The sequence below is a fragment of the Panthera uncia genome, assembly GCF_023721935.1.
Source record: "Panthera uncia isolate 11264 chromosome C1 unlocalized genomic scaffold, Puncia_PCG_1.0 HiC_scaffold_3, whole genome shotgun sequence".
Lineage (NCBI taxonomy): Eukaryota > Metazoa > Chordata > Mammalia > Carnivora > Felidae > Panthera > Panthera uncia.
In genome coordinates this window covers 42,983,235-42,998,440 of record NW_026057584.1, presented here as the reverse complement: position 1 = coordinate 42,998,440, position 15,206 = coordinate 42,983,235, and the positions used below count along the sequence as shown (strand labels likewise).

The 15,206-nt window shown below is 40.2% G+C and overlaps 1 protein-coding gene across 4 annotated transcripts in view; it reads left to right on the top strand.

The window, feature by feature from the left end:
* MYO1B (myosin IB) overlaps positions 1 to 15,206 on the top strand; it is a 187,025-nt gene that overhangs the window by 89,542 nt on the left and 82,277 nt on the right. For all 4 annotated transcript variants that reach the window (XM_049615267.1, XM_049615266.1, XM_049615264.1 and 1 more), the window contains exon 5: positions 12,989 to 13,093. In XM_049615267.1, coding sequence (XP_049471224.1) covers positions 12,989 to 13,093 — 105 coding nt within the window. The remainder of the gene's footprint in view (positions 1 to 12,988; positions 13,094 to 15,206) is intronic.

Sequence of the window (15,206 nt, the reverse complement as noted above, 5' to 3'; positions counted from 1 at the left end):
AGAGAGAGAGAGAGAGAGAGAGAGAGAGAGAGAGAGAGAGGAACACTAATCCCAGAGCACCTGGGTGACTCAGTTGGTTGAGCGTCTAACTCTTGGTTTCGGCTCAGGTCATGGTCTTGCAGTTTGTGGGATGGAGCCCTGCGTTGGGCTGTACTCTGGCAGCAAGGAGTCTGCTTGGGATTCTCTCTCTCTTTCTCCCTTTCTCTCTCTCTCTCTCTCTCTCTCCCTGTCTCTCTCTCCATCCCTCCCTTCCTTCCTCCCTCTCTCCCTCTCCTTCTCCCTCCCCTCTCTCTCTGACCCCTCTCCTGCTCTCCCACACACGTGTGCTGTCTCTCAAAATAAATAAATAAACTTACAAAAAAAAAAAAAAAAAGAACACTAATCCCATCATTGGGAGTTTTTGAGCTTTTGAGGAACCTCTGTACTGTTCTCCATAGTGGTTGTACCAATTTACATCCCCTCCAAGGGTGCAAGGGTTTCCTTTTCATCACATTTTCTCCAACGCTTGTTGTCTCTTGCTTTTCTTCATTTTGGCCGTTCTAACAAGTGCGAGGTGATAATTTTGTAACTCTGAATTGGAATTTTGAATTACATTCTTGAATTGGAATTTTGAATTACATTGCCCTGATAATTAGTGATGTTGACTACATCCTCAGGTCCTTGGTAGCCATTTGAATATCTTATGTGGGAAAATATCTATTCAAGTCCTTTGCCTATTTTTAATCAGATCATGATTATTTATTGCTATTGAGTTGTAGGAGTTAGTTACATATTTTAGATACATGATCAGATACATGATTTGCCAAGTATTTCATGCATTTTGTAGATTGCCTTTTCTCATCGATTGTTTCTTTGGCTCTGCAGAAGCTTTTTTGTTTGACGTAGTCCCACTTGTGTGGTTTTGTTTTTGCTGTCTGTGCTTTCCATGTCATAGCCAAGACAATATCAAAGGGCTAAGACCAATATCAAAGGGCTTTTTCCGTATGTTTTCTTGTAGGATTTTTATGGCTTAAGATCTTATATTTAAGTCTTTAGTCCATTTTGAGTTACTTTTTGTGAGTGGTATAAGATAAGGGTTCAGTTTTATTCTTTTGCGTGTGAATATCCAATTTTGCTGGCACCATTTATTGAAAAGACTGTCTTTTCCCCATTGAGTATTCTTGGCTCCCTTGTTAAATATTAGTTGACTGAACATACATGGCTTCGTTTCTGGGCTCTCTATTCTGTTTCTTTGGTTTATGTGTCTTCAAAAAAAATTTTTTTTAATGTTTATTTATTTTTGAGAGAGAGAGAGAGAGAGAGACAGAGTATGAGGGAGGGAGGGGCAGAGAGAGGGAGACACAGAATCTGAAGCAGGCTCCAGGCTCTGAGCTGTCAGCACAGGGCCTGACGCGGGGCTCAAACTCACAAACCATGAGATCATGACCTGAGTTGAAGTCAGACGTTCAACCAACTGAGCCACCCTGACGACTCTTTGTGTCTGTTTTTATGCAAGTACCATACTATTTTGATTACTATAGCTTTGTAGTGTGGTTTGAAATCAGGAATTGTAATGCGTCCAGGTTTGTTCTTCTTTCTGAAGATTGCTTTTGCTATTTGTGGTCTCTTGTGTAGTTCCATATGAATTTCAGGATTGCTTTTTCTTTTTCTGTGAAAAATGCTATTGGAATTTTGATAGGGATTATGTTGAATCTATAGATTACTTTGGGTAGTATGGGCATTTTAATACTATTAATTCTTCCAGTGCACGAACACAGGATATTTTTCCATTTATTGTGTCTTCTTTAATTTTCTTTTACCAATGTCTTATGTTTTCAGTGAAGAGATCATTCACCTCTTTGGTTAAATTTTTCCTAAGTATTCTGTTGTTTTTGATGCTCTTGGGAATGGGATTGTTTTATTTCTTTTTCAGATACTTTGTTGTTAGCATAAAGAAACACAACTGATTTTTGTATGTTTATCTTATATCCTACAACTTCACTGACTTAGTTTATTATAACCTTTTTTTTATGGCATCTTTAGAGTTTTCCGTATATAAAATCATGTCATCTACAAAGAGACAATTCTACCTCTTTCTTTCTGATTCTGGTGTCTTTGATTTCTTTTCCTTGCCTAATTCCCCTGGCTAGGACTTCTACTGCTATGTTGAATAGGAGTGGTGAGGGTGGGCAGCCTTGTCTTGGGCCTCATCTCAGAGGAAAAGCTTTCAACCTGTCACCATTGAGTAGGATATTAGCTGTGTGCATGTCATTTACGGCCTTTATTATGTTGAGGTACATTCCTTCTATACCCAGTTAGTTGAGAGTTTTTATCATGAAAGGATATTGAATTTCGTCAAATGCTTTTATGCGTCTCTTGAGATGATCAGATGATTTTTAACTTCTTATTCTATTAATGTGATGTATCACATTTATTGATTTGCATATGTTTGAACCATTCTTGCATCTCAGGGATGAATACCACTTGATGATGGTGTGTGATCCTTTTCACAAGCTGTTGAATTCAGTTTGGTAGTATTTTGCTGAGAATTTCGGCATCTGTATTCATCAGGGATATTGATCTGCAGTTTCCTTGTAGTATCTGGCTTTGGTATCAGGGTAATGCTGTCCTTGTAAAATGAGTTTGGAAGTTATCTCTTCTTGAGTGTGTTGGAAGACTGAGAGGGATTGGTGTTAATTCTCCCCTAAACGTTTAGTAGAATTCACTAGTGAAACCATCTGATTTGGGGTTTTTCTTTTGGGGGGGGGGTTTGATTATTGATTCAATCTTATTTGATATTAATCTGTTTACATTTTCTATTTTTTATGATTCAGTCTTGGTAGTTTGCATGTTTCTAGGACTTATCCTTTTCTTCTAGGTTGTCCAGTTTGTTGGCATGTAACTGTTCAGAGTACTGTCTCTTCAGGTTCTTTGTATTTACATGATATTTGTTGAATGTCTCCTCTTTCATTTATAATTTTATTTATTTGAGTCCTCTCTCTTTTTTCTTGGTTAATGTAGCTAAAGGTTTGTCAGTTTGCTTTATCTTTTCAAAGAACCAGCTCTTAGTTTTATTAATCTTTTGTGATTTTCCAATTCTGTGTTTCATTTATTTCTGTTCTAGTCTGTATTATTTCCTTCCTTCTGCTAACTTTGAGCTTAGTTTGTTCTTTTTCTGCTTCCTTGAGGTATAATATTAGGTTTATTTGAGGTCTTTATTCTTGTATGCACTTGTGACTATAAACTTTCCTCTTAAAAGTTGCTTCTCAAAAGTTTTGGTATATTGTTTTTCTGTTTTCATTTGTCTCAAGGTATTTTTTATATAAAAATTTTTAATGGTTTCTGTTGCACTAAAATAAATGTCAAATCCAGTGTGCTTGTTAAGGTTCTGTGTGATCTTGTCCCTACCTACGTCTGCACCTTTCTCTCATGCTTTTCTCCTTTTTGGTAATTGCACCTTGTGCTACTTTTTGTTAAAAATTTTGCTCTGTATTATATATAGATAGTATTATGGGGCACCTGGGTGGCTCAGTCTGTTAAGCGTCTGACTTCAGCTCAGGTCATGATCTTGCGGTTCGTGGGTTTGAGCCCCGCATTGGGCTCTGTGCTGGCAGCTCAGAGCCTGGGGCCTGCTTTAGATTCTGTGTCTCCCTCTCTCTCTGCCCCTCCCCTACTCATGCTCTGTCTCTCAAAAATGAATAAATGTTAAAAAAAGTTTTTTATATATACACAGTATTTCATTATTTAGTGTCCCATCCGTTTTTAGATCATTCATCTGAATCTCTGGGTATGGGCTCTTAAACCTCTATTTGCTCAGAAGTTTGTGAGGTCTTTGTTCAGAACTCTTTCTTTACAGTAGGTACTTTAAGAGGACACTGGTGTCTTGGGAGAAAGTGTTTGCCTCTTTTCTATCACTAAGCAGTTCTTTCTTATGAAACAATTTAATTCTTAGAAGCAGTACAGCTTCTTGTTTGTTTCCAAGTTGACCAATGAAAATGGTAGCAAGGCAAGTTAAAAACTATGCCTCTTGACAGAAGGCATTTGTATCTGTGGTGTTCTCATGCCGCCTGCCCCTTCCCCCAGTCCTTTTGACTGTATCTACAAGCCTACTCACTTCACACCTTTCTTTTTATTTAAGTGTGAAGGAGGAAGAGATGAAAATATTCCTAAGCCTATTAATTTTTTTTAAGTTTTTACTCATTCTTCATCGTGACTAAAGATACATTTTTTAAGGGTCTGATTGTATCATTTTGTTCCTAAGTGAGTCATCAGAAGTGGGTTGTGGTCATTGGTTTGATTGGTGTTGGCCACGTCTTCATCTCCGCTGGAACATACATTCCATGAAGACAGCGCATCTGCTAATTAGCCATGTCAGCGTATGACCTTCTCCTCCTCAGAGTGTCGTAAACTGCACTGCTCCCTCCCGGAGAAAGATTCTATCGCCTGGTGGGCTCGTGTGTCTTCCTTATTGAAAAACAAAGTGGAGGTTGCTGGTACTATTTGAGAGGATTGGTGTTCATCCTTTTCTGAGAAAAACAAAAATGCCTCATTCCTCTGGGGGAAATCTAGTGGCGTGGAGTTCATTCTTCTTTTCTGTAGTTTTCTCTTCTCTTGATATTTTTTTAAATTAATAACTTGTCCTTTTGGTTTCAATATCGCATTTGCCACTTGGAATCCTTTTCTCCCAATTGTCTTCCCTAGATTTAGTCCTTCCTTGGATCCCTTTGTTCTCTGTCATAAGAATAGACAGCTGCTTGTCAGGGCCTTTGCTTTTCCCCTCCAGTGGGGCCATTCTGTTTATAATAGAATAAAGCATTCTGGGTACTGCTTTGAGTGGGAATCTGGAGGAGGGTACCATACGCATGCTAGGACAGCGCTTCTCAAACCCTCTACCGTGGAACACCAGTCTCTCCTTCCCAAATCTCTTCCTGACTGATGCCAGAAAAAGGAAATAAAGGTATGGAAGAACCAATCTCTAATTTTTTTTTTTTTTTTTTAGCTTAAACAGGCAAAATGAATCACCAAATTGCTGTAAAAACTTATGAGAGCCTACTCTCATGTGCAGACTGGTAACAGTCCATGGAACAACCAACTTTCAGTAGCACGAGGTTTTGGATCATACTTTGGGTAGTACTGCCTAGAGGTCGTTTGATGCATTTGTCTCCATTTTGATCCGCTGTGATTCCTGGACCCTGTGATGCTTTGGTTTTCCATTATCACTAAACCTCCTAGTGCCAGGAGGTAGACCCTACTCCTGAGAGTTGCTGTTTTTCTTTTCTTTTCTTTTCTTTTCTTAAAGTTTGTTTATTTTGAGAAAGACGGAAACAGCATGAGTGGGGGAGGGGCAGAGAGAGAGGGACAGCAAGAGAACCGCAAGCAGGCTCCACACTGTCAGCATAGAGCCTGATGCCGGCTTGAACCCACGAAGCTGTGAGATTGTGACGGAGCTGAAACCAAGAGTTGGACGCCTAACCAACTGAGCCACCCAGGCATCCCAAGAGTTGCTGTTTTTAAATATCCACTCAACTATGCTCTTTGGTAGCTGCTAACAAGTTCTTCCTTTTCATTTCTAGATCCCAGCAGCATCTCCTACCTCTGTCCCCAGGGACACATCGTGCTTTGCTTACTTATTCCATTTTTTCCTACTTTTCTTTCATTTTGAAAGCAGTGATACAAAAATTGCTTCAAATTTTATCTAGGTTTTAGTTGTCATTAGACTATACGTTCCAGTAAAGTATAGAATTTATGTATTAATTAATGTCTGTTTCATGGAGATTACTTCCGGGAAAATGAAATGATGGAAAATAATACAGAGATTGCAGCATGGTAGTGTGAGGAATTTGGAGAGGGGGTTTAGTTATGTGGGGAAGAGGGATGCCAGGCTGTTTTTGAAATGTCACGTCATCTTATCCACTAAAATTGTTTCTGAGTACACAGTCACTAAAAATTTTGTTACTAATTAAATGAAAGAAGAAGAGAACTAATATTTATTGAGGGCCCAGAGTGTGCTATGTGCTTTATACGTAGTGTCTGTTTTCAGTAAGAATCTTTACTTGACAGCTTATACAGAAGTACCCCGCAGTATTAGAGGGCTTAGTTTATAAGAAGTAATTAATTTAACGAGGTTATAAACCCCCTTGGCAGATGGTGATGTTATTGGGCTTAAGCATCGGGCACACTCTTATGCTGCATGATTATATAATGTGGGCACTCAGGGAGAGGCGTGAACTCTGAGTCCTTTGGGGCCCTATTTAATTCATTACTGCTGTGCTAAATAAAAAATTCATCATGCCTCATAAAAGTGCCCAAGTATTTCTAGGCAGTGAACTCAGAATTCACTACCGTGAATACAGATAGTTTATGGAGAATCATTCAAGCCCTGATGGGGGACAGGGGGGCAGAACATGAAGGAATCATCGTAACTACATTTTTCAAAGACATCAAAATGAATCTGTGGGCCTAAGAAGATGATCCTGACGTGAGAAAACATTATGAATTATTTGGTTTCTAATTTTACAGTTACATTGGTTTCTAGGAACTCTCTAGCCGTCTGCTAAAAGAGTTATGGAGCCTGCCTTGCTCATTAAGACCTTTGGTTCTGAACCCCAAATGACCTTGTACTACTTTGCATCTCTTTACAGAGATATCACATCGAAGCAGAATAGCTAAGCAAACAGAAACCCCAAATAGACTGAGCTTTTGTTTTGTTTCTTCCCCATGTGAGAAAGGCCTCTCTCGATCCACGTTTTATATGAATTATCAGAGACCTTGTGGCCAACTCTCAGAAGCAAAGCCACTTGTATACATAGTTGTATTTCAATAAAACGTGGCCTGTCATGACTCCTCTTAGAGTAAAGGCTGCGTTTCTCATTGCAAGACCCATGCGTTGTGTCCCATGCTTGGAACAGTTTGCAGTTGCCTGTCTGGTTAGTTTGGATATGCTGCAGCTGGGTCATTTGACAGCATTGCAGACAGATGACTGCCAAGAAGGGTGTTCCTCCGTGTTGCAGCATCCTTGTTTCATTGTGCACAAGGGTGGCCTCGTTGACTTGGGGAGTCTTACTGTTGAAGTCCCTGGGCCAGCAGACCTATGTAAGCTCAGTCCCTAGAAAAACTTGGGTATCCTAGCCAAGGAGATAGAGAGGTATAGGAGCAGATGAATCTGTCAGTTTTTTTTGTGTGTGTGAATGTGTGGCTCTCTCTGTTTGCTGGATGTGTACGTGTTATATGATCTATATGTGACACCGATGGTGTTGCGTGTGCAATGAACGGATACACGGATACCTGTTAATTCCTGGATGAATTTAGGAGAAATTCTGGGAAGAAAACCCAGAATAAGCCTTGCTTATATTCATACCTTAGAAAAAATAGTTTTTAATGTTTATTTATTTTTGAGAGAGAGAGACAGAGCGTGAATGGGGGAGGGTAGAGAGAGAGGGAGACACAGAATCTGAAACAGGCTCCAGGCTCTGAGCTTTCGGCACAGAGCCTGACGCGGGGGTCGAACTCACAAGCCGTGAGATCATGACCTGAGCCGAAGTCAGATGCTTAGCCAACTGAGCCACCCAGGTGCCCCATAATCTTTATTTATTTTAGAGAGAGAGAGAGACGGAGTGCAAGTGGGGGAGGAACAGAGAGAGAGACACACACACAGAATCCAAAGCAGACTTCAGACTCTGAGCTGTCAGCACAGAGCGCAACGTGGGGCTTGAACTCACAAGCCGTGAGATCATGACCTGAGCTGAAGTCAGAGGCTTAACCGACTGAGCCAACCAGGTGCCCCCATACTTTTTTTTTTCATGATACAGTGACTAAGTCCACGGGAGCTTGCTGTGAACATGCCCCGGTTTTGATGTTTTGGTGCAAATGTCTTTCATTGAAATGTTTGTGTTTCCCTTCTCATTCACCTACTGCTACTTCACGATGCTTTTGTTCATAAAAATATTACTATATAATTATTATGTAATAATTGCCTAATAACATATAATATATATTGTTCACAACCTTTTGCAAGGTACCAGAGAATACCGAGGTAAATTAGTTATCCTGTGTTTCTTATCAGGAATTTAAAATGCCCAGAATCATAAACTGTCTTCTGTAACCCCTTTACATTGTTTGTCGAAATGAATTTTGATCTGGATCAAAATGTTGTAGGCCATTTTCCCATTAGTGCAGAGTGTCTATTAAGCCCTAGATGTTCTACCATTTTCTGGTGAGAAGAAATTTTTACTTTGAAGACTCAGTATTTTGTTTGTCTGACTGTTGATGAATTTTAGGGTTCAAGTTACATTCAAACATATATATGTACATAAATTTATATATGAGTGAAAGAAAATGATGAGCTGAGAATTGATTCTAAGCAAATGCTGTTATGTTTTGCCAGTTTTAAATGCCAGTGTACTCAGGGCTAAAATAGCAGTGCTTTTAGAATTTTGAGTACACGTGAAGAATATACCTTTTTGTCTCAAATAGAATCATTTTATATTTTTACAGTATACATGAAAGGCATTGTTGTTAGTATGATTACTGGATTAAAGTATCCACAGTCTGTGTTTCTTTGGAAAATGCTTATAATTTTATGCTGTGATTGCCAAGGTCATGGTTAGTTGGTTTCCGTTAACAGTCAGCGTAACTCAAAAACTAGACTTTGAAATGCAAAAGATGATAATTCTTGATTCTTAGAAATCTATTTCATTCATAGAGGCTATTGCAGCAAGTTTTGATTTGGATAAATATCTAAATACGTGAATGAAGATATAAATTTATTTGAACTTTAGCACAGAGGGGCCAAAGGGAAATGAAGCAGAAAGCTTCATGAGATGACTCTTATTTCCTGTTTCCAGCATGGTGAAATATTATGAGAACAGTCTTCTAAATGATGTTGGAGCTTGCAACTTCTCCCTACTGTTCTACTTAATTCTCTAAAGTAGTGAGTAGCTCATGAACTACTTAAGTTAAAGAGCAAGTATTATGTCAGGAAAAGAAATTATAAGTGTTGTCTCTGTGAGATCATGAGACTGTTTAAAGAAAACTACTCTTAATCCTGGCTTCCAGAAATGAATTATTAAAATAAGCCCAGTATTAGATTTCCTGAAGATAGTGAAGAATTGAATGTACAAACTTTTTTTAACAATTTAGGAATAAGTATCCTTGAACAGTATTTAAAAATTGTATTTGAATTACTTACATAGAGTCAGTAAAGGTAATTCCTAATTTCAGTGAAGTTAACTCATCTTTGTATCTCAGTAGATATTGTGAGTTTATATGCAATTCAACAGCTAGGTAATGTAAGTCCAATTCAGATTCTGAAAGATCTACATCTTGTACCGTTTTTTAACAGATTTGACTCTGAGAAAACTTGATTCTGTTTCATACTAGCCGTTAAAAATTCTCTGAGAGGCCAAGTCAATTACAACAGCCACCAGACAGATTTGATTCTTGGTTGATTCCCACCCTCCCCTCCCCATCCAGCATTTTGTTCCTTAGAGTCCATCCTGGACCAGAACAGAATTTCTAGAGAATTTGGTGTGGTCATGTATCTGAAGTTTGAGGTTTGGCTGCAGTGAGGTCCATAATCATTGGAATAAGCAAAACAGCTTAGCCTGACTTCTGATATTTATTGTCAGTTTACCTAAAAGGAAACTTACCTTTTCACCTAAAATATGTTTATGTATGTGTGTGTGTCTAAGTGTAGTTGCCACTATCTGAGACAGGTTTTGTGCCTGTGAATGTTTTTAGTCTTCTAATAGTATACTAAGTCGAAAGGCCAGAAATTCTTGCCAAGAAAGAATATAGTAACCTATGTGAGGGTGTAGGTGAGTATGGGGAATGAAGGTAACACTGAGAAAGCAGAATGATGAGAAAGCAAGCCTGGAGGTGAGTTGCTTCAGAGGCCGGTACAGAGCTGGGACGTGGGCAATTCAGGAGAGGTGGCCCCGAGTTGGAGACCTGTCGGCACCGGATGTCAGGAATATATTGGGAGGGCAGTGTCACTTGAACTTGAAAGCCAGAGAGTCTAGAAAGAAAATCCCCTGATGGGACCAGAAAAAGAGTTCTAGTTTGGACTGATGGGCAGAGGGAATTGTGGCACCAGAAGTCAGAGGACATGTGATAACATATAAACCCATTGTCCATGTATAATTCCCCAGCTTTTAGAGACTTAAACCCCGAGAACAGTGGGAAATGTGGTTTGGGAACTTTACACAGTGGACAGTGTGTGAAGGAAGGGACCCTGCCCTTTGGAGGAAGGTAATCGCAAAGATGAAGAGACTGGCGTTTCTTGGTTACAGTCCCTAAAAGGAGACAACAGAAATCAGTCATCACAGACCAGTGGAGAATCTATTTGGACCCATTTTCTTTACCCAGAAAGCAAATTGGAGGAAGACTTAACTCCGACCATCGCAGAAGTCCCCAGCCTCCCATGTCATTTCTCAGGGCTCCACGAGATCCTTTAACTTTCCTACAACCCTACTTGCTCGTACTCCGTGAGCAGTCACCTTAGGCCTTGAGAGCTTTGTGTGATCTGCATAGATTCTTCGTGCTCAGTGGCTCTGTTAGTCAGTGCTTTTGGGTTGCTCTAAAACCCTAAAGCAAGTGTTGGCAATGTGCCCAAGGTGGCATTCCACTTGTTCATTTATTACCTCGTGGTGGGGAGTGGGACTGGAAGCCACCTGCCTGTCATAGTGTGAGAAATGACAGTGTTGACATTTGCCCTCTTACACACCTGAGGGCACAGGTATTGTCACTCACACCTGAGGAAGGCTTCCTGCTCTTGGACAGTGGCACCAGTGCACAGACTTCAGAGAAAGCAAGATTTGGGCGACTGGTCTTCTAACCTCAACTGCCCAAATGAGGGTGTGTGTTGAATTCTGCTGACAATTAATAGTTGAGCTGTTCCCAGACCTTGGTATGGAAAATCAGAATGAGGACAGCTCAGTGAGAAACAGATTCCATGGTAAACCAGTTTGGAAAACGTAGCATTCAAGATCCTTCTCCAGAATTCCACAATGCACATGATCCTCTGATAAACCCTTTAAAAAGAAACCCATTTCACTTCCTCTAATTCACTGTGACTCTAAATTCAGTTGACTTTGGACCTCATTTCCCCTGAATATCTATTAATGTTCCTTGGCACACAGTATTAAAAGATCAGGTTCTGGGAGGCAGATGCTGGGAGGGCCCACAGGCTGATAGGTAGACACCAAAGAATAAAATCACCGAAAACAAATCTTGTCCTCCTTTGAGCTAAGAAACCTTCGTGTGCCTCAGGTAGCCAGCTTCTTTTAGCGGTTTACCTTTCAGAGTTACGAGTGAAATCTATGAATACAACTGTGCCCTGAAAAAGCTATCTTTCTTGTTATCAAATCCTTACATTAGCTGCTTAGGGTTTTTGTTTTTTAATGCTTATTTATTTATTTTTAAGGGAGAGAGGGAGCATGAATGGGAGAGGGGCAGAGAGAGAATCCTAAGTAGTCTCCACACTGTCAGTGCAGAGCCTGACACGGGGCTTGATCCCATGAACTGCGAGATCCTGACCTGAGCTGAAACCAAGAGTCGGACTCTTAATGAACTGAGCCATCCAGGCGCCCCTAGCTGGTTAGTGTTTTAACCGAGTTGAAGAGTCATTAATTTAGTCTAGTTGTGAGCAGACCAGTCGGATTTGGAAATATTTTGGGGGAGAACAGTTCTTTTAAACTTTGAAAATACTTTTGTGGGGCGCCTGGGTGGCTCAGTTGGTTGAGCGTCCGACTTCAGCTCAGGTCATGATCTCACAGCTCATGAATTTGAGCCCCACATCGGGCTCTGTGCTGACACCTCAGAGCCTGGAGCCTGCTTCTGATTCTGTGTCTCCCTCTCTCTCTGTCCCTCTCCCCTTCATGCTCTCTTTCTCTCAAAAATAAATAAACGTTAAAAAAAATACTTTTGTAAAGCTACCAAGTTATTTTTGAGTTGAATTACTGTGTATAATAGAGTCATCGTGTATAAATGATTGCTTTGAGAAGATAGTTCTGACATGTTGTTGGCTGTATTACTCAGCAAAATTTTCTTCTTCCTGGTGATAACCTTTAAGCACAGTTCCTATTATATCTGAATCAATGACATGTCATTGAATAGAAAGCACAAATGTTTTATTATTTTTTAGTTTTTACATTTTTTGTTTTTATTTAAAATCAGTGTTAACATACAGTGTAATGTTAGTTTCAGGAGTACAGTACAAGGATTCAGCATTTCCATACAATACCCCGTGCTCATCACAGCATGTGCCCTCCTTAATCCCCATCACCCATTTTACCCATCCCCCAGCCTCCCCTCTGGTAACCAACATTTTTTTATCTATAGTTAAAAGTCTGTTTCTTGGTTTTCCTCTCTCTTATTTCCCCCTATGATCATTTGCTTTGTTTCTTAAATTCCACATATGAGTGAAATCATGTGGTGTTTGTCATTCTCTGACTTATTTCACTTAACATTATACTCTCTAGCTCCATCCATGTTGTTGCAGATGGCAAGATCTCATTCTTTTTTATAGCTGAATGTATATTCATTCATCAGTTAATGGACATTTGGGCTCTTTCCATAATTTGGCTCTTGTTGATATTTGCTGTAAACGTCAGGGTTCCTGTATCCCTCCGAATCAATATTTTTATATCCTTTGCGTAAATTCCTAGTAGTGCAGTTGGATCATAGGATAGTTCTATTTTTATCTTTTTGAGGAACCTCCATACTGTTTTCCAGAGTGGCTGCACCAGTTTGCATTCCCACTGACAGTGTAAGAGGGTTCCTTTCTCCGCATCCTCGCCAGCACCTGTTGTTTCCTGTGTTATTAATTTTAGTCCTTCTGACCGGTGAAAAGCACCCATATTTTAAAATATTTCCAAAACATTATTTACTTCCAGGTATAAAGACATTCTGACACATTATTAGTGGGTCTTCTACCCCCAATTTCCTTCCTCCAAAAATTTTTTTTACCGATTTCTGCTTAATTTACAAATATGGTTTGTTTCATTCGCAGAGGCCAGCAAGCTTGTTATGTCCTACGTAGCAGCAGTTTGTGGAAAAGGAGCAGAAGTGAACCAAGTCAAAGAACAGCTTTTACAGTCCAATCCAGTCCTGGAAGGTAGGATTTCCTGTGTACACTGGGTCAGTGTGACTTGAACAGTAGATCCAGCCTGCAGGGCCCTTCAGGTACCTGGTGGGCTGGGAGGTGGGCTGCAGGGGAAGAGGAAGGAAGACATTCAGGCCCTGACCTGCCAAGCAAGTGAGCTGTGTCCTAAGAACTCTTGCCTTCAGGTGCTTCCAGGAGGAAACCGTTCACTCATCCCAAAGGAGCTTTTCCACTTACAGTCACTTTTTTCCGTTTCAATTTTTATTTGACTCACTTTGACTTTGCCTAAAAATAATCAACTGATGTTTGCATTTGATTTGATGGCTAGGAAAAACTTGGTGAAAAAGAGCAGCGTGAGCACAGTGCTATTTTATCATTCAGGATAGCATACATGAATGCTTGTTTCTTTTGTTAGAAAGACTGTGCCAGAGAAACAGCTAAAGAATAGTTTTTTTTGAGGGTCACAGAAAGTCTAAACCTGACTTTAGAGTTCAGATTCTATGGTTGGCCATCTGTGTTAGTCAGGTTGGGCTGCCATAACAAAATACCAAAGGCTGGGTGGCTTAAATGACAGGAATTTATTTCTGGACTTCAGGAAGCTCAGAAGTCCAAGATCAAGGTGCCGGCAAAGTAGGCCACTTGGCTTACAGGTGGCCACCATCTTGTTCTGTGCTCACATAACCTTTTCCTTGTGTGTGGCGGTTGGGGGCAGGGACCCTGGCTGGCTCTTGACCTCATCTAACCCTAAATACTTTCCAAAGGCCCCAGCTCCAAATACATTCACATTGAGGGTTAGGGCTTCAACATAAAAATATACATACATTTAGCTCATGCAACCATCAGAAAAAGCCAGAGGTGAGCCCCTAATGCCATGGAAGTTGGCATAAAACATAGGTATAAACCATTCTTTGCTTTGGAAACAATAAATCAGTCTTTCCCTATTGATGGCAAGCCCTTAATGTTGCTTTATATTGTAAGCATGTCTTTGTTATCACTTAATACAGTTTTTGGGATAGAATGGGTTGTTTCTCAGCCTCATTTGGGACTGGATCAGTCTCTACTACGGAATGCTGTCCTGTGCATTCACTGGAAGACGTTTAGCCGCATCCCTGGCCTCTACCCACTAGGTGCCAGGATCACCTCTGCCCCCAGTCATTGCCATTGAAAATGTCTCCAGACATTACCAAATGTCACCTGGCAGGGAAGGGTCAGAACCATGCCTGGTTAAAATCTTTGGTGTAGAAGAGTAGGTTGGCTCGACTCTTTGTTCAAAGTCATGGAGGGTCAAGGCTTAACAGGGATTAAAGCAGAGCTGCTTTGGGGTGAGTCGGATACCCCCTCCCCAGAGTGGAGGGACAGAACCTTGCCTGTTGTCTTTATTTCCTAGACCCAGCCTCTCCTTCCTGCTTTATTCCAAGGAGATACCAGGCATCTTTATCCCTGCAGAAAGTGAAATAAGACTACTGAAAATGCTTTAGCCTGTGAAAAGCAAAGACTGAAACATCTATTCCATTGTCACTGACCTTTCTTCCTCGTCAGTACCTTAATGAATAAAGAAGCTATTATAGAAAGTGCTGTTATCTTCATTTTATTTGGCTTTCTGTTTACTTTGTCTTTTGCTTTTAAGTGAGAGTGATATACATGTATTTCTGTATTTGTTTACTTTAAGAATGCTGTGATATAAAGGAGAAGCACTGTGGAATGCTCTAGCTTGCATCTGTGATTAGAATCTGACCCTTTATTTGATGGTATTTGGAACTAGGCCCCAGCGCAGGAAATGGAAGAAATGTCTGCTGTGGGCATGTATTATCTTTTATGGGAATGCTTTACTTTTTAACTGGAACTGCTACTGTAAATGAACAGTTCAAACAATGAACTTAAAAAAACAATTGAGGAATGTGTCTCAAGTGTTCTATAATGAAACACTTGTTTTTGATCCTGTGGCTCACAATAAAAGACCTTAGTGTTTAGCGCTGTGTGTGCAGCTCAGATTTGTTTGATGAAAAGATCGTTTTATGGTGTGCAAATGGCGCCCTGAATAAAGTTTTTTTGAAGCAATTCCTTCACTTGCCCCTGACCTTCAGACCACAATAAACTGTCCTTTATACATCAGCATCTCAAGTTG